The 26,320-nt window shown below is 37.8% G+C and overlaps 1 protein-coding gene across 5 annotated transcripts in view; it reads right to left on the reverse strand.

The window, feature by feature from the left end:
- NCKAP5 (NCK associated protein 5) overlaps positions 1 to 26,320 on the reverse strand; it is a 377,581-nt gene that overhangs the window by 89,184 nt on the left and 262,077 nt on the right. For all 5 annotated transcript variants that reach the window (XM_085067072.1, XM_085067071.1, XM_085067073.1 and 2 more), the window contains 2 exons: positions 25,652 to 25,801; positions 4,229 to 4,297 (listed from right to left, as the gene is read on the reverse strand). In XM_085067072.1, coding sequence (XP_084923198.1) covers positions 4,229 to 4,297; positions 25,652 to 25,801 — 219 coding nt within the window. The remainder of the gene's footprint in view (positions 1 to 4,228; positions 4,298 to 25,651; positions 25,802 to 26,320) is intronic.

Here is a 26,320-nt window from a genome sequence, read left to right on the forward strand (position 1 = left end):
TGGTATTCAGCAGGAACAGAGGTGGGAAGCCTTGAGCGAAGTGTTCTGCAGTTACTAAAATTAATTTAGCACTCAATAAGTGGAATCATAGCCAAACGTTTGCATTTCAAATGAGGTTGCCATTCCACTCCTACAGCAGATGGAAATAATCTGCTAAACTCAACAATCTACTTCACTTTAACTTACAGGTATCAGGAGACACCATGGATGTGAATGAACAACATGAACCAGCTCCACAAATCTGACAGCCACAACTACCAAAACTGTGGAAACTGAGACCACAGAAGGCAGAGGAATTGACTTCTGAGGTGCAGAAAATGTGAAAATGTGAAGTTCCCACTTACATGAGGCATAACTGTGGCTCAATCCCGGTAAAAAGCAGGCTGTAAAATGACCTGAGATAACTGCAGTTAATCAAGGTGAAACAAGGAATGGAACAGAGCTGGCTGCTTCCTTGGTCTGCTGTTCTGCAGAAGGTGACACTCCTTGCTTGCACACTGCCTGCCTTTCCTTGGAACTTAATAGCCAAGATCTTTAGGTGATGTTTCCTTTTCTGGATTGCAGCAAAAGAGATAAAAGATCTAGCTTCGCTTTTTCCTTAGGTAATTATGTTTACAAATATATGTCATAAAGTGGTCATAATAGAAAAGGTATAAAACAATGAATCAAAGAAAAGAGACCCTAATGCAACATCTGTTATGCCTTTTACAAATACTGAGATTTTACACAGCTGCCTTTAATGTATGATTCCATATGCACAAAGACATTTCAACTGTACTAAAATAAAAGATTTATCTTTTATTCAAATCTTAAAAACATAATTTTTTTTTAAGATAACTCTGCATTTTTGATTAGGCAATTCTTGAAACATCAGCAAAAATATCAACTACCCTACATTGCATAATTTCCTGCATGTAAGTATGGTGAAGTTTGACAGAAATCTCAGTTGGCACAGTGATGTGAATAACCATGACATTGCCACCTACCAATAAACTGACAGCTGAATTCCACAATAGGAAACTGGGATTAAGCATGTTAACCTCAAAGCCCAAAGGCACAGGAAGACAATCCTGGGGTTTGCATTAAATTTTTCAGCAACAGAAAGACACATTTATGGAGGGTGTCTGAAATTAAAAAAGCTCCTTTCTTATTTATCAAGTACTGGAACATTTCAATGACATCTTCTTCCAAATACTGTTCCAAGTTTTTTACATTTCCACTTCAGAGATGAACAATTATTTTAAAATCAGTGAATAATTGTTAAAATTCATAAAGGACTCTGCTCAGCTTGACCCATATGCTTTTCAGATTTAATCTCTCTGAACATTTGAGTTTCATTGAATTTTACCATGAAAATGATTACAGAGCATGCATTTTTATGTCACAGTTGCAGGCATTCATACAATATTAAATGTAGAGCATTACATGAATGAGAAGTACTATGTAAAATAACTGATTTAAAAAAAAAGAAAAATGAGAGAAAATAATGGCAAGCACAGCTTTAAAAACCTCAGCTCTGGTATCTCTTTGCTACAGACAGACAGAAAAATCACACAGGTATTTTTACTTTTTTCATATTCAGCTTAATGGCCACCAAGGCCTGAGCAGAGAGCACACTGTCCTTGTCACATTGCTGTGGGGCCCGAGGGACCCTGCAGGTGACACTGCCAGGGTGACCAGGTTAAATGGGGCTGCAGTGCCCTGGGCAGAGCTTGCCTGTGCCAGGGGAGAGAAGCTGCAATCTGAGGCTGCTGAGTGATGAGTCAAAGATGGCACTGTTCTCTCAGTAGTTATCAAATGATGTTCCCAGGCTCCAGCTCTCCCAGGGTCTGTCAAGGCTCCCAGACAGGTAGCAAGAGAATGGCCAGGTGGTGGCTTGGGAGGGAAGCACTCCTGGTGCATCAGCCCTGGAGAAATTCATTGCACTCACAACTAATTTGACTGCAGGGGCAAAATTAAAATAATGGCTGCAGTAGAGACTCACATGCTGTGGTGGCAGCTTTAGCTGTCTCAGGTTGGGGTGCAATCCCAGCCTTGTGTTCCCAGAACAGCTCTGCTCCTCACTCCAAACCTGCCAGGTGCCCCTGAGGCAGTGGGGCTGCAGCACAGACAGATGCATGGCTGCTCCTGAAATACATCTGCTCCTAAAAACACCTTCTGAGAGCCAAACTAGGGAAGGTCTGGAGAAATTTTCACTTTCAAGAAGAGGGGCTGGTGCAGGATGAGTTATGAACAGAGCAAGCATCAGACTTAAAGAAATTTTCAAGTGGAAATATTTTAAAATATTTTCTAAATCTTAATGGAAAGCATTTTATTTGCTTAAGATCTCCAAAGATCACAATTTCTGTCTGGAAAGGACTTTTTGTGACATACAATCCATCCTCAGAAGACTCTGGTTGGAAGTGAAGGTTCTCCAATCATTGTTTTGGTTATTAACTAATTACATTTATGTCTCATCTCCTATTCTCTTTATTGTTACTATAAAGAATGTGTGAGTTCTCGTGCAGCTTCACCAAAGGACTGTGCTCAGGTGGACTCTGACTCAGGACTCCTGCAGAATTTGCAATTATTAAATATGGTTTCCTTGCCTCAGTTACTGGCAACAACTACTTCATCTCAGTGACCAGAAGGAATTAGGTCCAAGCCTGTGTCAGCTAAAACAATTCTGGTTGCAGTGCCTCTGCCAAAGCATTGTGAAAAAGGAACCAGATAAACAAAAAATAAAACAGGGAAGCCCAAACACACAGAAGGTGAGAAGCCCTTTCTCCTGAAAAAGTTGACACAGTGAGAGAAGATGGATACAGCTGTGATAATACAGAATAATTGAAAGCAGCCAACGTAATGGTGAAGATAATAAAGTTCAGAGCATAGCTTGATATAATTATATGATCTTTAAGCTGCAACAGTGTGTGAAAAACAATCCTGGGTCAGAAATCCATTACGTTACTGCAAACAGAATAAAAGCATGTTTTCTGTCCTTATAATTTGCATGGAATGTTTTGCTGTTATAGTGATTTACTCATTTCCAAAATCAATTATGTAAGCAGATTTTGTCCGAGACAATCAGAAAACAATTTTACGTCAGGCTCTGTAATTTAAACTGAAGTTAGCAATTATATGGTAATTTCATCCTTATCACTAAGATATCCAGATATGGTTCAAGTGTGCAGTGGCAGCAGTGGCTCAGGCCAATGCAGACAAAAGCTCTGCTCATCCCCCAGAGCCACAGATCACAGTAAATCCCCTGACAAAAATATGCCAGTGGCAAAAGAGTGGAGTTGCTGGTGAAAATCTGGTGAAAATCTGCACTAAACTGGAGGTTTCTTGTACCAGAGCTGTATTGCTCGTGCCGCTAACACTTCAGTAAATGTTGATTAAAAATTTAAAAAGCTGGTGGGAAGCTGGGATTGTCATCTGCCCTGGGTGGTTTGCTTGCTCACGCACTCTTTTCTCCAAGGTACAGCTGGGGTTCTTTCTGTTTTGTTTGCATGTCAGCTAATTACTTATGCCACTACACATCCTTATTATGGAATGGGTAAACGATTTTTTTCTAAGCAACTCTCCAAGCTGCTAAGAGTTTTAGGACTGCTTTAAACTCAGGCATGTTGAAGAGCCTTATTTCAGGATAAATGGGAGGAACAAGTAAGCATCAGTGCATGTGTGGAGAAAGCTGCATGCAATAGGAGATGGCAGACACCTCTGGAATGCAGGCATTGCTGGAGTGCTCAGAGGGGTGAATTATATTCTAGCTGTGACTGGAAGCTCTGATCTAGGCAACAGCTAGGAAAAACCAGCATTAAAAGCTGTGTATGTAACCCTAAGAGGGAGCTGAGACACAAATTCCAGGGTTTTGGAATGCAGCACTTAGGAAAGCTGGGGGACTCTTGATGGGAGAAGCCACAGCCACACTTGTTCCACTTGAGAGAAAAGGTGTACACAGCACCTAACAGGCAAACTATAATCTCCTCCTCCTAATGAAAGCAAACCAGTTCTGGGTATTGGTCACAGGGATAGCAACTTTTCAGTGAAGAGGTGTGGTCAAAACAGGATTTACAGCAAAGGTCATGGAGAACAACACCTTTGACTGCCAGACACATGTTCTTGGAATTAACAGAATGAGGTAATACAAAAATTGCAGAACAATGTCAACCTTGTAAGAGAGGGAGAGACTAATTTGTCTTAATTTAATTATAGTAGCAGATAAGAACAACCTTTTTATCTACCTTACCTCATCGAGACATCTTTCATACTGTTCTCTCTGATTTTCATTTTCCAGAGCCAGTGCTGAATTCTCTGCCTAGAGTAAAATGGAATAAATAAGTAAATATGTAAATTAATCAAAGGATACCTTTCCCTACATGACAATTCATAAAAATTCTCAGGGGGCTTGCTTACTGTACTTCTTCATGATCCAGAACAAAATGCACCATACAATTTATTTTGCTGCAGGTTGGTGCTTTGAGTAAAACCAGAAATGACATTCATTTATGAGATTATTCATACCATGCTTTACAATTCAGAACAATATCACAGCAGATATTCCACGTATGTCCACCAGCTCATCCTGTCAGGTGCAATAGAGTTGGCAATGAAACACCATAAAAGATATTGACACATCTTCTCTTCCTCTCCCTTTTCTGTTCAGAGTGAACTTGCTACCTGAGAAGCACTGGGATGCAAACAGAGGCAGCCACTAGCACAGGGGAACAAAAGCCAATCTTATATAAACTTTTAACTGTGGCAGCTCCTCACCAGCCTGGTTCCTGCAGTGGGGAACACCAGGTGCACTGGTTATTCCACAGCTAATTGGTGAATTACAGCCTTTAACTGAACCAGATAAATTTAATTGCCTTTACTCACAAAAAAAAAAATCCTATTATTTCAAGAGTGAGAGGTATTTTGCTATATCTAAATGCAATCTTGACTTTTTTCCTCTTACATATGTAATTTTACATATGATAAAGTTTCCAGTATAGTAGGGCCTTTAATCTGTCTTTAATTTTCATCATGCTCATATTTTTGCATTGTGAGAACTTCAATATAGCACAATCTGGTATGTAAATCACAATAAGTCAAAGTATTTTTCTATATATATCTGTATTGACTTCAGGATTTCTTACAATACTGGAAAAGGAAAATCTCTAAAGTGTGATGCAGTTTCATCAGAGCAAGTTTCAACTAGTCTTCTGAGAAAATAAAGCAATATGTATAAAAATCTATGAGTTAAAACTGGCTCTAGAAATCTCTGTCTCCTGTGCATAACTTCACATCACACAACCATAACACCAAAATCAATACATTCCCATAATTGCAACTATTATGCAATTTACAGTACTTGCATTACTTTAACCTTCTGTCAACCTATGAAACTTAAACAAATGCTGTTTCAAAGGAATTGTGGTTACACAAAACAACAGCCATAAATATAGTTAACATTTGTAGTTTTAGAGGAAAATTCATGTCATGTGTTGTATGGAAAGACTCTGTGGAAAGATGCACAGTTCCCTCTTCTTTGTTAAGAGAAATCAATGATTCAACAAAATAAGAATCCCAAAGTTTACCAAAGTAAATTCATTAATAAATTATTCATTAATAAATTCATTAATAAATATTTCAAATTCAGCTGAATCATAAAAATAAGGCTAGGAAGCAAAAGCACACATAGACCATTATCCAGCATCTTGAAAGAGAATGAAGAGCTAAAGTGCGATAAGAAACAAGGGCATGTAGAGTTTACTTATTTAAAAATCTAAATAAGCAACTGTACAGAATCTGTGCTTTATCTCCAGGGTACAATTAAAGCCAGCAAAGGTGGTAAAATGCTCTGCATCATATTTTCACAATGTCACCTATGAATGGGTTCGACATATGGCTATAAAAAGTCTATGGGTGATCCTGCAGAGAGCACTGTGAGATGAGGCAGCGAAAAGCAGCAGATGCAGAAGTGGCAAAGGAGAAGAAGAAGCTGCAGAAGCAGCAGTAAGAAATCACAAGCTGGAGGGTAAATAGTCCTCCAGACTGAAGAGGCCATAGTTTGCTTTTACAGGCACATTCTTGCAGATTGATTGATAAAATAAAGAGAGGTTTGTTACATAAAAATATGTTTCTGACTTATAGATTTTCAGATGTTTTCTCTATGAATATCCCCCTAAAATGCCATCCAAAAGAAATTCTTACTGCTTTGAGGCAATCACTAAAGGATTTGTCTGCACAGACTTTCACTCACACATGTTGATATATCTATGGATCTAGTTTTTCATTTTCATTAATATAAAAATATATGGTATGATTTTATCCTAAAATGGTTGGGGCAGACTGCTTCCACACAGAAATACACAGAGAGCTCCCCATGCTTCTCTTACTCCGTATTTTGGAATGCTGTAAATGGAATGATAAATCTTCTTGGATCTGTTCACTGAATCTCTGATTTCAGAGAGCTATTTCTTTACAAACAGCCTACCAAAATTAGGAAATCTAAACTTGACAGCATTATAAATAAATGCTACATTTCAGCTCTTATCAACCCGCAGTGGAAACATCTGTATAATAAAACCTATTCTCACACCACTGACTTTAAAATTGCAGTGAAAGGATATAATGCAGGCAGTGTTAGCTTGACTTTTGTGCTTCTTGATTGCCAAGCAAATCATGCCTATTTATTTGGCATTTTTGTAATGAGGACTAGACTAGAAGGGAACACTTGACTGACTTTGCTTAAGAATCTGTGCCAGTTCCCACAACATGGGAAAACCAGTCCTTGATATACTAAATCACTCTATATTGCAACCAAACACTTGATAATAATCCTCTTTCTCCTGAAAGTATTCATTTGGAAAATTTGTAATAGCACTTACGGTCTCAAAACCCTGCCTCCTAATCCAAACCTTCATTTATTTAACAGAAATCACTGGGTTTTGATGGTTTTGTAAGGCTGCTCAACTTTTGCTCAGAAGGATCTGCCTGCCTCTTGCATTGTATATTCTGGCAATCCTTTGCCAGTTAAGCAAAGTGCATCTCCTTGAAGGAAACTGTTATTAAATCTATTTCCAGTTTTCTTTTCAGGTCACACTTAGAGAAGGCTGAGCTGCAGTAAGAAGTGCCCCTCACTCCTCACAGTTTGAAAGCCATTGCACACTTGCAGACACCCAGGAGAAGTGAGTGACACTTCTGAGCCCCAGTGCAACCTCTAATCCCATCCACAACCAGGCAGGAGACTATGCAGGGAAAACAGAGCTTGCTGAGAACAAGCAACTGAGAGTCCTGAGAACAGCACTTTCTGAGATATTCACTGATTTCTATAGTGATTTCAAGTTCTAGGCATAGCTGGGAATTTATGGATATTTTATATCACACGTAGAAATGAACAATCACTCTCTGTCCCTCAGCCTGGCTAACACTAAAAGTGATGCAGCCCAGCACACATGGAACACTCAGCAGCTCAGGGTCACACACCATTTCTTGGGGGGACAACTCTCAAAGTACAGCAGCATTCAGTCAGCCAAAGTAACTGTGGCATAACTTACCAACAAATGAAACATCAGTACATGTTCCTTTTGGATCATTACACATTCAAGGATCCCAAAACGTCAAAACAGATGTCCTTCCCAATTCTGATTTGGGAGAAAGTATTTTGCACTTTCTCTCCAAACAGTGGAAAATTTAAAGTTTTCAGTCATGACTTGGATCATGCTAAGCAGCCTCCAACTTTCTGAATTAGAGATGACATTGTTCTGAATTGTGAGATTGAGTTCCTGGAAAATCAGTTTGAAAGGTAAAACTTCAGGCTACTTTAACAAAACAGAGACTGTTTTGAATTGATAGCACTGCTAGTATATAGTCATTATGAGAGACTTTGTCAACTGATTTTAATTCCTTCCTCAGGATGAAAACCATAGCCCTGCTAATGATAAAAATTTTTGGGTCAGCTAATAGCTTTCTCTCTCTTCCATGGATATTTTCTCCTGTGGAGCAGCTGTTAGCACAGTTTCAGAGTTAACAAAAGGCTACACACCTGATGCTTCTACAGACAATCCTCTGCACTTTTCTAACCACAATGAAATTAATTAGAACACTGAATTTTCTACTAGAACTCATGAATAAAAGAGAAGGTATTACTCAACCATTGTATTGTTGAGACAAAACAAAAGGATGAGAGGAGGAAGCGAGAAGAAAGCAGGGAGTATTATGCATTTTTCACTAAGGGAAGAAGAGATCACAGAATGGTTTGGATCAGAAAGGACCTTTAAAAATCACCTAGTCATGGGCAGGAGATGAAGGCCTAAAGGTTGTACATCTAGTTAGCAGCTCAGCATGCTCCGAAGGTATCATCAATAAAGGTCAAGAAGAGCAAAGTTATGACAGTGAACTTTAAAATCCCTGACAGGATGCTACAGCACAGTTACCATGTGCACTCCTTTGTTATTCATACCCAACTGCTTGTCCATTTCTGGAAAGCTTTATTGATTTACACACACACTCGTTTGTCATGCCCAGTGCAGTGTATTAAGAGCTGTCCAAGCACTTCAAATGTACTCAGCAGTATTTTCCTGCTTTCAGCCTCTGATTCTGTATACTTTTGTGGTCACTGCTTCCTACAGCACATGAGAGGTCAAAACCTCTTTGTTGGCAAAGTAAAAAGTGATGCTGTTGCATTTTTTCCTTAGGTCCTTAAAGCATTTTTGGTAAGCTGCTGTTCTAGGAAGAGCTTACTACTTGAACCACCTCTGTGTCTTTGGTCACAGGGAACTTTTTGCATTATTCTGTCCCTATACAACAGAAAATTTGTCCTTCGAAAGAGTAATCCAACAAATTGTCAGAGAAAAGTTTAACACCATACTCATGCTGGCCAGAAGAACAGAAAATTACATTTGTGCTTTTAAATCAATGTAATTGTAGCAACAAAAGCCTTAATTTAATTCTAGCACCATAACAGCATTTCCACTGGCCACTTTCCAGCTCCTTTTATATTAGTAAAGACAGCTCTCTTCTAGGAGTAAAATGAGGAATGCACCTCAAGTCCACCTGTCAACATTTGGATGTTTCCACCTTTACACTTTTTTCACAACAGATCAACACTGGGCAAACTCAGAGTGTCCCTGCTGAACAGCTCTGTTCCCTGGCCCACATCCCCAGGATATTGAGACTAGGGAGTGCTATCTACTGAAGAAATAAACAGTGACTTTAGTGGCATAACACTTAAGTGCATTTTTTTTCAAATGCCCTAGTCTTAACTGTCTCTTCTGGATCATGGAGATGGGAGAAAAAAAACAAAACCAAAAAAGAACAAATTAGTGATATGATGACAGCCAGGCTTCTCACCCTTGCTTCAAAACACTTAGCCTTCTCAGTTGCATAATTTTCTGTTTTATTTTTTAATAGCCTGTTATATTTAACCCCACTTAAAACATTTGACATATTTTATCTGAAATACTCAGCCACTGTTTAATTCCCATGCACTTCAAACATGGCATGAAAGTAATACATATGTGATGTTAAATAATAAAACACAGAACCTTACAACTGCCAATTATAATTCTGTCTATAAAAAGGCCACATTAAACCTTACTGGGCAGCATTGGTGGGGATCATTTTTGCAATTCACAACTTCAATAATATTTTTTAAAATTCTTTACTGCTACAAAATTATATTAGATCTCAAAAGTAGTCTATCACCCATGCTCTGCTATAGCTGTGCTGCCATGGGTTTGTAGACTCACAGAAAGCACTACAACCTTCTAATGTATGCTAGGAATCAAGAGATATTTATCCAACATCAGGAAATTAACCACTTGAGGTTAAAAAAACCCCTTGGGTTTAAATGTTGCTAATAAAAAGCAGCCCAAGGTCTATGCAGCTTCTTATGATGCCTCACCAATTATTGAAGAGCAGATTTATGTATTCATGAATTTAAACATGAATTTACTCAGAAATTATGTAACAGCTTTAAAATGTGTGTTGATTTCATGCTGTCAGAGATCAAAACACAGAACTTGCTCATTTATCTGCAGATTTTTAGCAGGTTGCAGGAAGATACACCCACCCAGGGTCCTGGATGGGGCTCATAACCACAGAAATTCCTCTGTGAAATACATTTACTATTTTAAAAATTTATGTTCCAAAATTGGGGGATGGAAATTTGCAACTGGTCCAAGAATGGCAATATTTGTCTTTTTTTTTTTTCCTTTGGTTAACTCTTAAGTAGTTAAGAATGAGAAGCCTTTAAAACGTTCAACATTTTCCTTTTTGCCACCACAGAAATATTTGGAGCTGACATTTTAAGGAGAAGGTTAGGAATAGATCTAGCAAAACAGCCTGCATTATAAGCACAGCCTTATCTTCAAGCAAATAAACACCTAGGCTACTACTAACAGATATATCAATAACAGTGTTGTATGTTCACCTGAATGCAAATTGTAGAGAACAGCAAATTCTACCTGTATTTACAGAGATAATAATAGACTCAATATTTCCACTGGTAAAACACAGACAATAGAGGACTTTGTACAAATGGGTTGAAATTATGAAGGATGTACTTTTTTTTCCCCAAAAATTCTTCAAAATGATCACATAGTAAAACATTTTTGAGCATGAGGAGTAAAAGAGAACTGAAGAAGGAGAGACAGGCAGCAACTGTATTTGCTAAAAACATGGTCTGTGTAACACATATACATTTGACAGAGCATAGAAGAACAAGCATGGAGAGCCAAAAGCCACACCAAGGCTCTCACCTCATTCTTTTTTTTTCCACCCCCTACTTGTTTTAAATTATTTTTTCCCTTATGGAATTGCTCTCCTTAAGAACTGAGTGGCAGACTTACTGTGCTTCCCCATGTAATACTAACAGGCAGCTATTTCTTCTACCAAAGAACTAAAAACCCCTTGCCAGTGATGAAAAAGGGTCTGAGATCCTGAAACTCTAAGTCAAACTTAGGTTCCTACAATTGACACAGGCAGATGAAGGCCAGTGGTGTGGACTTGATTAATCTGGAATGGCATTTGGTGTTTAATATTGTCTGTAACACACACCTAAGTATCTTTGCATTGAAAACTCTTACAGGAGCAAACCATATCAGATTTGGTCAGCTGCATTTGTTTCATTTTTTCTTGCAAAGGGAAATTCTAACTCTCTGAAATAGTACTTATTTGGTATTATTAAAGACTGGTTGGAAACTATTGACTGTCTGTAAACCTAGCACTGAAGCTCATTGAAAAACTTACAGTGCAGTCATTTTCAAAGAAAGTATTTGTTTTGCTTTGCAAGGAAGCATTTTGGAGATTTTTAGCAAATTTAGAAGTGATGTTGAAACCAGTAACTAAATTTTGGCTTTGAATCCTTCTGAAATTTTACACTTGGCAACCACTTCTCAAAAAGTTTTTAAAAGGTAATGTTTCTTTGATTTTCTTTGTTTTAAAATTCATATATTGAAGAGAACTCCTATATTTTAGTACATTTTTTCAAGCATTAAGAAAGGCCACTTCAAAATTTACTGTAAATGAGTTCTCCTTCAAAGCTGGGCAGTTTTGACCATGAGCTCCCTGACACTGTGACAGTTTTGTTCTTGCTGTGATTCCATTATCCACACCTGAGCAGCACACTCAGCTTCAAGGTTCATCTAATGTGGAGGTTGAAAAGAATAGAGCATTTCAGATCTGTGTATGAAAATTAATCTTTGGGAAACTTTATTCCAGCAGAAAGCACTTCTTATTTTTCTCCCACTTGTCTAGCTGAGGTGCTCAGAGCAAATGCAAAAATACTATTGTTTATTCTTGGCATTGGGAAGTGGCTATGGAAAAAGAAGACAAAGGGACAAACTGCCTTTAGAGGCAGAAAACCTTGAAATTAATTATCAATAAGACAAGGATTACATAAAGAATATTCAGGATTTTTTTTTAATTTCTAGAAATTCTATCTATCAAGAGCAGCTCTTCTTCTCTACAGTAGCTTTTATATGTTTTTATCTAACAACATTGGACTGAAAATAAAATAAAATTTCACAGGTCAGTGCAAAAAAAATGGCTTTAATGCTGTAACTGGTACTTCTAGGCTGCTCAATGCACCTGAACTGAAGGGCTGCCCTTAAATTATAGTAAACAGTAAAAATTTGGAGCTCAGTTTGACACTGTCTTCAAGGCACACCAACCTCCTCCCCACTCACCCATTCCACTCCCCCAAGGAAATTAAGCAACTGAGTTTTCTCATAGGGGTTGATGATAGAAACAAAATATTCAGAGCTTTACTGCAATCCTGCTTTTTCCCCCATGTCATTTAATGTATAATCTACATCACAAATGTATCCCATACCCAATTATTTTGTATCTCACTGGAAGGTAAAACAACAGATGTTTTGCTCTGGCTTCAGAGAAAGTGGATGCTGCATATTTATCAAGAAATATTTTCTCCTAATTATTTATCCTAAGTTCCTTCATTTAATTAAAAAACAAAAATAATTATGAAATAAAATGATTTAAACTGACAGACTGGAAAACACTGACTCCATACGCTTAAATGTCACATTCACTGGCTGGGTGATGAGAACTCGTCGTTCTCTGCTATCCAAGTGGGAAAATCTTTTTTTTTCTTCTCCAAAGAAACACGTATGACTTTTTCTGAAATGGAAAAAATAAAATACACAACTGGTTTTCCATTTTAAAAAATGTCCCTTGAGCTTTTTTTTATTTGAATTCCGAGAAAAAGAATGACTTTTCATTATTAAATAATGCAATAGATTTAAAAAGTATGTGATGGTATAATTGATACCGCCACAAAGTATTTTTAAACATAATAAAATATAAAATATATTCTTTTCCTCCTCCTATGCTGCACCATTTTATGCTGTTCCTTTAAAGTCTTCAAGTTAAAAGCTTTCCACCACAATAAGCTATTAATGTCGACTGTTTCACAGTTCACAACATAAATTTATAACAAGTTTTTCTGTTTTAACTACACGGGAGCACTGAGTTATTCCTGAAGGCGACGTTTCCTGCAATTCCACTCTCCTCACCAGAACTCACCCATAAGTCATCCGCCCCAGGTATTTCCAAATGAACTTCTCTTGATGGCTTCAGTTATTTCTTTATTTCTTTATTTCTTTATTTCTGTCCCTCCCAGCTAAGGAGTCGTGAAGCCAAGTGGAGCAGGACAGGTATTGCTGCATCAAATACCAGGTAACATGCAGCAATTGTTTTGTAGCCAGTAGCCAACTCCTAATAACTGAATCACAAAATTACTGCTCATTTCTCGCTAGCCGAAATGAAACTATTTGCAAACATCACCTTGTTTCTCCCGAGAGCTTTGAACGCTTTTCTCTTTTGTTCTTACAAGCACAGCAAGTATTGGGCAATGCCCCTTGTTCCTCACACCAACATGTGCCTTCTGCTGTGACATTTGTTAAATTGAAAGCTCTGATTCATTTAATTTTTAATCTTTTAGAGAGAATTTGCAGAGTAATTGTATTTGACCCAAAAGAACAATGGCCCAGGCTCGAATTCTGACTTTTAAAAGATTCAGCAGATTGGAGTTTTGACTTTTCTTCTGCCCTGTGCAGACAGTGCTCACTGAGAGAAGATGGATGTGAAGGGATGAGGATCCCTTGGAAGATCAGAATGAGTTCTAGGAAATGTCTCCTATCGAGCTGGCTGACATCAGCTCCATCTGTACTGGGTTTTGGCTTGGATGAGCTGTGAGTGTCCTGATCCCAAGGGAATTTTCTGATCATGGCACCGAGCAGGCAAGAGCTCACACCATGGTGTGGCCTTGGATGCCATGGGATGGGTTTTCTGGAGTGAAATGGGAAGAGGAGCTGCAGCTGCTGCTGGCTTTATCTGGAGCTCAAAGTGACTCCCCAAAATGTACACAACACAACTCTGAGGATCTGCTCCTGTCAGGCTGCAGTGCCCCCAAGGCAGACACACAGTTACAACAGGCTGCCTTCCTAAATTAACAGGGAAGCCCTAAGGAAGTCAACTGCCAGGGCAAAAAGGTATCCCACAATAGCAAAGTAAAAGAGAGGCCTGTTGGGAACTTCATCCTGCACACAAGAGAGATGTGCCAGAGGCACTTCTCTGCGTGGATATTTTTATAGCTTTGTACATTGTGAAAACAGAAGATAAAAACCTGTGCAGAAATATATACATTCCAGCCAGCTATATGGAAAACAATTTCTATTGTAATTTTATATTATTAAGTGCCACTGTGTTATATTAAACTCTTTCTCAATTATTTACTTAGCCTCACTCTTCAGCATATACAATTTGCCTCAGATTTTGTTCTTCATGCTTACATTTGTTGGCAAACTACGTTCCAGGAGATCCAAGAAAAGTCTTAGACTACAACTTTGGAAAAATGTAGCAAACCTGAAGTCCTTAAAAACCAAGGTTTGGCTGACAATAAAAGCCTCACATTGCACACACTTTAGGTCAAAGTTGATGGGATTCAGTGGTGTCCCAGTAAGAAGCTCAGGCGTGAAAAGCACAGCAGCAGCAGCAGCCCAACAGCCCAACCCCAATCTGCAGAATGAGCCAAATTCACAAAATTCAACACAGCTCAAGTGCAGCCGCTGGAACTGCACCAACCTTCACGTGTCTAAATTTCATAGCCAGATACAGTAACATCAGAATCAAAGAAGAGGAAATGCTGCTGTTATCTTATTCCAAGCTCCTGCTCAAGAGCAGGATCAGTGATTAATCAATTGGCCTAAAGGGAAAATGCAGAAAATAGAACAAAAATAAATCAATGTATGAAATACTATCCAATGTCACATATACCTAGAATTGATCACATTATTGCTCTATCAGACTGGTCTGCTATTGGGGAATATTCCTGCCTGTCACTAGCAAGGCAAATCACTTGCTCAAAAACAGGAACAATTCTCATCTCTGATTTCTATTCAATGTCTCTGTGAAAAATGCAGGTTTTGCCTAGGACTAACAAAGTTATTTTTTACAATGAACTAAGAATATCTATTTTTACCCATCTAATTGGGTGAAATTTTGTGTAGTTACCCTGAGGCCACTGCAAAACGCAAAATATTTGACAAAAATAGTATAAAGACAACCATCACTGGAATAGAAAAAACCCCATATTGTGCCACAGAGCAAGAGGAGCCAAGAGGAAAGCACAAACTGCTTCCTTAAAAGTGAAGTTATGTCAACACTACCTGCAAAGATCTGCTAAAGCTGGCTCAGGCTGCTCATGCATTGTTCTACTGGGGCCAATACTCTGGTTTTCAAGAAGAGCTAATTAGCTGAAATGAAAGCTATTCCATGCTGCTACACTGCTTCTGCCACCTGAACTCCTTTGCATGGCAGGGCATTACATAAAAAGATGATGCTGTTTATAAAGCTTGCAACTGAGCCTTTTTCCCCAGTTTCACACCTCCTACCTTAATGGAATCAAATTTATGCCTGGATGTGTGTAACAGCAATCTCTGCATGGCACTGGGGAGATGCTACAATGTCTAACAATATCCTTTTTGTGATGGTACAGCTCAGACTTAAGGCTACAGAAAGAATGCTCATTGGTATTTAAGAGAAAGAATATTACAATGGTCATTATTGGTAACAGCAGTTAAAGTATAATGACATCAAATAGGACTGAAGGAAATTATCAAGGAGGATAGAACAGACTTTTCTCTGATGCTCTTCTAATGCCTGAATAAGCAAATTCCATAAAGATCAAAAGATGAAAAAGGAGGAGGTATTAGAGGCACATAAGGAGAAACTACATCTGTTTCAGCCCCATGACCTCTTCACTGGAAAGCCTCCACTCATTTCCAGCTTACCATTAACTGGTAAGAGAAATGCTAACCAAGTCTTGCAGCAGGAAAGATGCAATACAAGAAAAGATTTTAACTTCTGTTTCAACACACAGCAGTCTCACATAATGCACAATCCTCACACTCATTTCTCAACTGATCTGAAGCTGTTGCTGCAATAATTTTACAGAGGATTTTGTCTAGCAAAGAAGCCAATATGTAAGTACTTTTTAGAGTTTAACAAAAAGCTGAATGAAAAACTCAGGTCTTGCTTGCTTCCTCTATTTTAAATAACTTTTCCTGAAGAACTTAAATGTTAAGACCCAGATGCTTAAATTTAAAAATAAAAACAGAAGGATTTTTCTGGAGGAACAGACCATTTGACTGAAGACAAGAAGGAAACCTGCAGGCTTATTAAAGGCAAACAACTGTAATCACCGAGTACTTCTCCTCTCGTAAATAATTTCCAAGTCTTGGCCTTGTTTGAGCACACAATACCCAGGAGAGGAACAGGAAAACCCATGAATCACAAAGATGGACGAGCACTGTCACCACAGTGATGGAGGGCCAGCAGGGATCACAGGTATTCCTGTGGGAAGGGAAGAAACTCTGCCCTCTAGATGGCATTATGTGCCTGGAGATCGCAGATGGAACTGGAGAGCCCTGCCAGGCAGTGTCACCACATCTCCACCTGCACAGGAAACAGAGGGCAGGAGGAGCAGGCAGCTCCTGCTTGGTGTGGGCAGCTGAGAGCTGGGCAGGGACAGCTTTAGCTGTGCCCCAGGTGTCACACATGTCCCAGGAGCTCAGCCTGATGTGACAAAGAATGGAGGATCTGGCCCCATATGGGGGAAGGCAACTTAGCTGGAAAGAACGGGCAATATGCGAAAACATATAACAAAAACCAAAAACAGAAAAAAAAATTATGAATAATCAAAACCCTCCTTATGAATAAACAAAACTCTCCTTGACATTTAATAGCATCTGAAACAGACAACTGTATGCTAAAATGTGCATGTAGATATCCACATCCATGCATATGAGGTTATATGTATCCATGTAGAGCTTTTTTGACTATACACTGAAATTTAACACTTAGTGAGCAATCAGGTATCTAGAGAACCATCAGCAAAAGTCAGTTTCACGCATAATGGACTGATGTCAGACTATTCCACATTTGATTTATCTATCCTCTCTGTATATTCATAACTAATCTTAAAATCTGTGCTTGTCACCATGACAGATTAAGTAGACTTAAAAATAATCGTTTGGGTATTTTCTGCTGTGGACTATCAAATTAGCTGCATAATAAAGCCAGTGAATATCGAATTTCAAGAGTATGTTAATCATATGGATTTCACATGTGTAGTTAAGCATTTCCCAACACAGAAGTCAACCCTACAGACTAGAATTCAGCACAGTGCCTGTAATTCTAGTGTATGAGTGTAAATACACCTGCCCAGAATCCCTGCTATAATCTCTAATGCTGTATTTCTACAGGATGAACAAAAAAGACATCACTACCAAATTAAGAGTAAGTGCCTCACCATTCAGACCTCATTACTGTTTAAACATTTTCAAAGCCAGTAAAGAGAAATTAAAAGAGAAATTATCTTACTACATAAGAGTTGTAAGGGATTAACTGGGATTTCCTATGCAGCCAGTGGAGAACGTCCACAGTATACTGTGATTTTTAAAATCATGTTAGTTTGAAATGAACCGCAACTATTTATTTAGTTTACGAACTGCAGAACTGTCATTACTGTCAGCCAAATTGCATGCATCAGTATGCAAATTAAAAATACAGGGCGTGATTCTAAGAATCTCTGTCACATGGAACCTTTCCTCTGAAACAAGTGAGTAATGAGCAGGCTCCCAGAAAGGGTTTGTGCAGAGCCAGGCCCAGAGTGCTCAGCTGAGAGAAACTATTTATAAAACTACTGAGTCTCACTCTCCGAAATGATAGATGTGTGGGGATAAACACAGCCACCTCGATCTATAACACAGCGTTGGAAAATCTCATTCCATCCAGCGAGGAGAGAGGATTTTCAATTGTACCACACGTGTGCCTGATTGCTGAGAAAGGGAAGTTACATTACCTGCTGATTATCTGTGAGAAGGCAGCACACGTGGACAGAAGGGCACTGGAAAACTATCATTAGATTATAAAAGGCAGGCAGAAATAGCAGATTCCTTCCCTGCAACCTGGCAAGGACTTGTGCAGAATACAGTTAACATTCATTGCAATAGAGGAAATCTGACAGGTTTAATGAAAGCAAGATGATTTTCCTTGACTTCTGTGACTTACCTTTTCTTCACCACTACACCTACTCCTCAGACCTTCTGGCACCAAATCATTATTCTTGTTGCTATATGCAATACTCTGAACTACCTAATGACTGCTGTTATGTCAGCCAGCTAAGTACAACAGAATTTTCTCTGTGGTACACAGCTGTAAGGAAAGTACCATTGGACCGAAACTTGGAAAATCATAGAAAAAAATTAATTTATAACCTGCTTTTTACAAGCAATATATGTAATTCCATTTGGCTGTGGTAAAATGAACATTAAATGCTTATCTACGTTCTCATTTGTTTTGATAAAAATTCCAGATCTCAATATATTGTTTTGAGGATACTGTAGTTTACCTATAATTTTCACAACTGCATGCACCAAAATTTAGGGAAAAAAAATCACCCCTATAGGTGAACTAAAGGCTATTCTCAACTAAATAGTCTCAATATTTAGTACCCTGACTAAAATATTAATATGAAGAAAAAAATTGCATATAAGAAAGTTTCTCCCACCAGAAAGGTGTTGGATTCACGGCCCTGAAAAGAGTATTTTATATCATTCTATCTTGAAAAAGAACAAGTCAGGAACAGCTTAAGTTACTCACTCTGCCTTTCCTATGTGCCTTGTACCTCACTGGGATACACTGATGTGTGTGAGGAGCACTGGAATATGTGAAGCTAGAAACTTCATTAAGTAACTCGCATTGAAACCTGTTTACTGCATGAGCAGGCTGAAGGAGAAAAATTGTGATATGCAGCAAAATTCACAAGTGGGGTATTAGGTGATAACATGGTTAAAACAATTAAATGCTGTTTTAAGACACAACAGAACTGGAATAATAGTTGAAATGCTCTGTTGAGCACTTGGCTGAATTAGCAAATTTCAACAGATTACTGTTTCATGGTATTTCACAGTAGAAAACGGAGTTGATGTGGAAACTTTTACCTTTTCAACATGTGCCAAAACCTCAGAAGCTCTGCATGTTGTGACCCAAAACATTGAACCTTTGAACCACTGCCATGGTGTGTCATAGGGGATTGCAAGTCAATATTCTTTTATTTTCCCTTAGACTCAATCAGAAAAGAAAACAATACCATTTGTAACTCCGACTAAAATTCCCAGGAGGAAAGCATTTTAGAAAGCATTTTGAGCTTTTGTTGAACTGAATAGTGAGAAAAATGCAGATATGCATGGCCTTCCCCACACCTCTTGCACCAGTCATGGAGACAATGACTTAATGTTCAGTTATTTCTATTAAGCATCCTCCCATTTCAGGAGATGGAGCTGTTTGGTGGAACAGTGGATCAAGCAGTCTGTCTCCAACAATAGCAGCAAATGGTTACAGCAATGACAAACAGAGTCAATCTGAACAGCTCTTCTTACATCCAGTGGGCAGAGCTATTTTCAACACCCCTGTTGTAAATTCATATCCCTACTAGATCATCTTGATTTTTCCACACCAAAAAGGATAATGCCACGAATTTCAACTGGCTTAGAGGAAAAAAAAAAACATTAAAAGAGAGAGAAAAATAGAAAGATCAATATTTTACATGTCTGAAAGAAATACATCCTCTTCTCTTAAATACTCACCACATACTAACTGAATTGAACTGTCTGGCCAAGAGAGGTTTCTATTAGTTTTCATCTCTATGAGGATATTATTTCCATTAACATCCCAACAGGTAACTCTGTGCCAGCTGAGGAACCTCACACCCTTGTGGGATGGCTGGAACTACAGTAGATGAGTTCAAGCATCAACAGGTTAAAGAAAACACTCAGCTTGATAGCACTTGTTCAGTTTTCATTTAAAATTTACTCAGTTATTGGAAAGCTAAAACACTTTGCCAATACTGTTATCTGCAAAGAGCTGGAATAACCTGGGCTGTTTTTGAAAGCAGTGATGCAATTCCGTGCTGATTCATTATCAGCCACCGTGTAAGTTTGGAAATAAGACTTTCCCCTGCCTCATTGTCTGATCCCTCGCTATAAAAAACAAGAGAGTTCTTAGGCACAGTTCAGAAAACTAATTATAAAAGTCTCCTACTGAAAAGATTTAAAAGTAAAATAATCCAATAATTAGAATTAAGTAGGTTGGTCTTTGGTGACAAATCAACATAATGAATCTAGTTACATGGATGGCCAAGGCATTGGGCTCAGAAGAGGCTTCTGGCTGAATCAGACTAAACACATTGGCTAGAACAAGACTGGCTGCTACAAAAATTATAGAATGTTGCTACAAAATATTTAGAAGTTTCATGATTTTTCTATGCATCCAAGTTTCCTATACTCCAGTGAATCAGCTGACTTTCAATAAACAAGAAGTCTTTCCTCACAGATATTTTCAGAAACTTGGGCTCTTCGCCCCTGCATCTGGTGTGTTTCTTTTCATGGAAAAGAAAATAACTATCAGTTTTCTTACCATTTCACGTGGCTATACATGGAAAATAAAAAATAAAAATAAAAAAGAAGATAATATAAAGAGCAAAATAAAAATCACCAGCATCCCAGTAAAAGTTATCTTTTCAATCCACTCAGAGGAATGATCTACCAGTCTCATATTTCTTTTTTATAGTTCATAGTTCATTGCTATCATGTCTTTTTTCCTCTGCAGAGTAGTAAAAACATAATATCGGAAATACTTGACATACTTCCTCATTTGTTTAATGGTGATGATACAAGGGAAATTACCCCCCTAATATATTTGAACATTTAGCTTATTATCCTGAGTGAGTTTTCTCCCAAAGCTCAATTTATTGAAACAAAACACATCTTTCTGTGATGAACTGCAAAGGGTAAGAGGGCAAAATTCTTTAATTAAAATTAGAGTGGTTTCATGATTCCACCCCAGCAGATACTGCTTCTGCTGCAGCTCAGTTTACTGGAACTTTCATTGAGTCTCACTCACCCGCAAGCAATGAGATTTTCACACATGAATTAGGCTTTTCATTCGATAACTTCAAGGTTTCAATCTAATGCTACCCCAGTGGTTTGCTGAAAAATGCAAGGTTGGGAGCAGCCCTCAATCAGGATTTGTTGAGGCCAGGAGAACTCGTGCCCATTGCAGAGGGGGAAGGGGACATTTGGCAAACCAGGGGAACCTCCTCTTTGTTGGCAATGTTCATTTTATTTTCACTGTAAATGCTGTGGTTTTAACAAGGTGTTAGCTGTGCATCATCCCAGGCTGTGCTGGATAAATCACCTCTTCTGATTACAGATGTTGTGCCAGGGCACAAATCTGGGACTGTTAAACATAGTCCCATTCATATGGGACCATAAATAGTGGGACTGTTGAGGATGCAGGAAACCTGCAGCTGAGATGGGAACTGAATCCATTCTTCCTGAGTCTCCATCCAATATCTACTCACACTCCTCTTTCCTCTTGAAGAACTGGGAGGACATGAAGTGCTTGAAAAGACATAACACCACCAACAAAACTCATGCACCTTACAGAATCCCTTTCTTACTGTCAAAGCAAAGTCCAGTACAACTTGCATTAAGTACTCACTGGTCATTTAGTTTTGGGTCAATCCCAGACAGCTCACTTCCTTCATGATCAGCCAAAAGCAAACACTTTCTAAGAAAGCTGCACTGCTGCAGTTGCAAATTAGGAAGTCCAAAAGAGCTGGAACATTTCACAGAGTGAGACACAGTTAATTCATACTGAATTACCCTCACTGCATAAATGCCTGTGCAAATGACAGACTTTAATAAGCCTTCAAAGCTGACACAGTATTTATCACTGATTAAATTTTAAAAATCAAAGTAACTATAGCTTTTACAGACATGTTTAGATTAAGACTGACATTAATGCTGTATATCAGTTTAAATCACTTGCAATTATGCAGGTGCTTGGTGCTTGTATTTCAGTCATGTGAGGCTCAATTGGGGCAGAGAGTCCATAGCTCCATGCTGAATAACAAAGCTCTGGGACACTCTTAAGGCTTTTACAGACACTGTTTGTCTAATGTAGAATATTCTTAAAGCTTTCCTCTGTGAACTGTAAATGCGTAAATTTTTCTTGCTGGTAAAAAGAAATAGAGGACAATCTTGAAATGAAAATCCATATAACACCTAACATACCCAGGAGAGCAAATTAAGGCTTTGTGAAAAATCTCCAACTTCTATGTATATGACTCTGACACAATATAACATTATTGTTTTACCGTAATTGTGAAAATTGGGAAAAAAACTGGAATTGCTGTATGGGGGTTGATGCATGTCCAGAATAAATTATATTTTTTGTGCATTTCTGGCTAAAATTAAAAAAAAAATCACAATTCTTCTGGTGATGAAAGCAGAATTAAAAAAAGGAGATTCCACCATGGAATTCATATGTTATTCACCACATTTCATTAATATTTCATTTTCTGAAGCACTACAAATGCACAGAGAAAATATCAGAGAATGTTTTTTTTCTTTGTAAGAGTTAGAAGGCATTTGATCATAACTGCTGAAGTAAATTAAGTGGCATTTCAAAAGCAGCCAACTAAAAATGCTGAAGGCACAAAGGAGTTTTGATATCCAGGAAATCACAATTAATTTCAACTGTGTAAAATGGGATACAAGATGGTATGAACCATTTTTTATTTGTCATCTGTTTCATTTGATTAGAAACATATGGTATTTATCAGTCAGTAGAGTGGAAATAGAATTTGCTGTAAATGATAAAGGATGTGAAAGAAATTATAGGGAAAAGGAGCAATGGGAGAATATGTATAGATATCTCTTATCACAGTATATGATAGCTTTCACTTGGGCTGACTACAAAGATACTTTATTATACTGATCTGTACTGTTCAGTGAGAAAATTTCTAGGATAAACAGTAGTTAATAAAACATAAAAGCTATTACTGAAATTTATTTGGAAATACAACTGACAGCAAGGAAAAAAAAAGAAATGTTAAATACAATTCCCATGATATGGAAGCTATTTAAAGAAAGTTTTCTGTGAAAATGAAGTCTTGCCCCTTTTCTCATTCTTAGATTTCCTGCTCCATATCCAACTGACCAGGATGACAACAGGTTTTGTCACATTCACAGAAATTCCTGAAGAAAACCACCACATTCCTGACATCTACCATGTCCAATAGTCCAGGAAGGGCAGAAACAATTTGTTTCATGTATGGAACAGGAATTATTTCCCCATATAGACATTCCAAGTAAAAGAAACTAAATAATCTGTTATATTTTACATGTACTGGCTGCAATACCCATTTATCCCTGAGCTGGTGGATACCCTCTCTATTTCATGTGATCAGCCAAGAGAAGGTATTAACCAGAACAAAAAAATTACAGGCTGAATCTAAAATTTTGTAGAATAAAAACATCATATCACTTGTGCACTGTCACAGACACTTATATACACGTGCATAAATCCAAATTTATAACAAATGTGCTTTTATAGAGGCTTTAAGAGAAGCTGACCCAGTGAACACTTGGTGAGGAGGAAGAGGATGGAATAATTCTACAATGCTCTGACAAACCAGCTTGCCATGAGCTACACTTGAGTAACAAACAAATTAACAGAGATATCAAAAGCTTTCTTAATGAAATTATATTAATAGGCATTAATGGATTAGGTCACACACTTTCACTATTATTTTTAATAGCTTCCCTTTACAGGCACTCTTCATATTCTAGAGGGCACAGATGGAGGACCAACTTTAGTAAACACTTTATTAGCTTTTCTGATTTCATTAATTGTGTATGATACAGTAACATCTACTCATGTAAAGTAAGATTAAAGATCCTGACATCCACAGCACAAAAAAACTAACAAACAGTAATTTTTTGTTCCTTTCGAGGTAGACTAATAAAATATTTAGAATAATTAGTCTGAAAATAGTAAAGAATTAGAACTGCTAATTGCATAAAACTTTAAAAAAAAGTCTCTTAATTAATAAACAATACAGTCTTTGACATGACAATTTATATTCTTCAAGAGAAAAAGAAAGCAGAAGTACATAATGTTAAACAACACACAATTAACAACGCTTTGTTTTGATTATATTGGATCACAATTAATGTTGGCCCTGGAGTTCATCTTTCTACTTTGATAGTTCCTTGCACTGCCTATGTAGATCAACCCCTGAAGTATTGGCATCTCTGAAGTGTGGTTTTGAACAAGGCACTGCACAGCACTGACAGCAGGAGGAGAGACATCTCCAGTGCCCTTCCTGGGACAGATCCTGCCTGTCCTTAGTGCCACATCTCATATCTGGGCAACTTGCCACAGCTGATAAAGGCTCTGACATTATTGAACACCTTCCTACCAACTGAGGACATAAGGAACTGCAAATGTCATGCAGACTGATTAAGAATGAGGCAAAGCAAACAGAAATCATGCATATTTTTGTAATAAAAGACCTCAAGGAATCCACATTCATTCCCCTTCAGCAGATAAAGCAGGGCTATAGAAAATTGTACATTTTTTTGAGTTTTACTGCCTTAACAACTTAGTAGAGTGTTTTTTCCCAGAGAGAAATTAGAGTTATTTAACATTATATGTGTTTATTTTACAGTCTAAGACTTTAAAGTAAAATTACAGAGACTGCCTACACCTTTCAGATTTCAGATCCTGTATTTAGATCCAAACATGACTCATTGTAACTGTTCATGTTTTACTTTTCACATAGTCCTCAAGAACAAAAACCCAGAGTTTTACTCTGATTAGACTACAACTCAACCCAAAAATATCATGAAAAAGAGCTTAACAACTTAAACAAAACTTCAACAAAAATGTATAGGCCCAGTGATAGATCTTTGTCTACCAATACCCTACACAGACAAAATGTCACTCACATCATTCTAAGGCATTCATTTATCCATTCCTATAGTGCTACTTAGATGCTTGAACAGAAGAAAAGTGAGGAAACACTTATAAGGTCAAAACCATGATTTTGTAGTAGTTGATAATTAGATTAAAATATGCAGTCTGGTTTTTTCATAGACATTGAAGCCCATGCTTCTATCAAGGAGCAGAAAATAAGTTTGTGTATATTGTGGTGACAGTTTTACCTGCACCTTGTAGAAAGAAAACTTCGAAACTTTTCCTCCAGTTAGGAACTACCACAAGGTGCACTATTTTGCAGATCCTCATTTTCCAGAAATGCACTCAAAATGTAGAGTGTGCAGTTCTCTGCGTGCTCTACAAGGAAATAGATTTTCCACAGCCCGGCAGTAAAAAGGCCCAAGCTCTCCCAAGCAAGCAGTCCAGCAATTAAAAATTGAGCAATAAACTACAATGGAGCAAAAACTAGTTTTATGACAGTTGTTAAACCACCTATATTAGTCTTGCAATATTAATAATTGAACCAAAAGGAGTAAAACCAATTTTTCTTATTAAATGGTCTCAAAGGAATTAAAATAATGTATTAAGTTCTTTTTAAAGATATCTGATGCTCAGCATTAGAGAGGGAGCTTTTCAGTGGTTCTAAGCTTCTTGTTCATCCTTGGTAAATGAATTGTAAAAAAAATACCCCATAACATGAAATCAGGTGAACTGTGAAAGATTAGATTAATACTACAGGGTGATTCAGTGCCAATAAATGAATGAGGCAGGGGGAAGGGTGGTCTTTTATGTGTGAAACTGCTGTGCTTCTTACCTCCAGAGCTTTCAAACGCTCCAACAGCAATTTTGTTTTTTCTTTTTCCTCCTCAGTGCTGCTGCTTTCACTTCTTGAATCTTCATCTGCCAGCGTGCGAATTTTTTCCATGCCTTCTTTGCATCTCCTACTGTCTTCTGACAGCTTTTCCTGAAATGATTTTTTAAAAATGTCATTACTCACAGGTGCAAATGAAGTTAACTATGCAAATACCTTCAATTCTATCTTGTATATGAATGGAAAAAAAGGCAGAGCAAGTTGCTAGTGACATGATTAAAGGACTAAATAAGTGGAGTCATGAAGGGTCTGTGACACATGCTCTGCCAATTCTGCAAGGGTATGCACAGCTAAACTGCCACATCCACTTCAGATTTTTAAAAAGCAGAACTCATCCTTTCTCTATTAACTTCCATTCTCTTCTTTAAAAGCTGCTATGAAAACTGAACAAACCAGCTTTCAATGGCAGCATTTTGCCACTGAGAGATAAAGCAGTTTATTGAGGAAAAGCTAACATATGTTCATGCCTAATGTATTTCACCTTTCCTCATCTAGAGCTAAAATTTTTATTATTAAATAATGGGCTGAGAATCAAGCTACCACATGAATACTGATTTAAGATCTGCACTAGCATATAGCTAGAGAGAATCAGACTGACAACAAAACTTTCAG

This window comes from Lichenostomus cassidix, chromosome 7 (assembly GCF_008360975.1).
Source record: "Lichenostomus cassidix isolate B80296 chromosome 7, HeHo_3.0, whole genome shotgun sequence".
Classification (NCBI taxonomy): Eukaryota; Metazoa; Chordata; class Aves; order Passeriformes; family Meliphagidae; genus Lichenostomus; species Lichenostomus cassidix.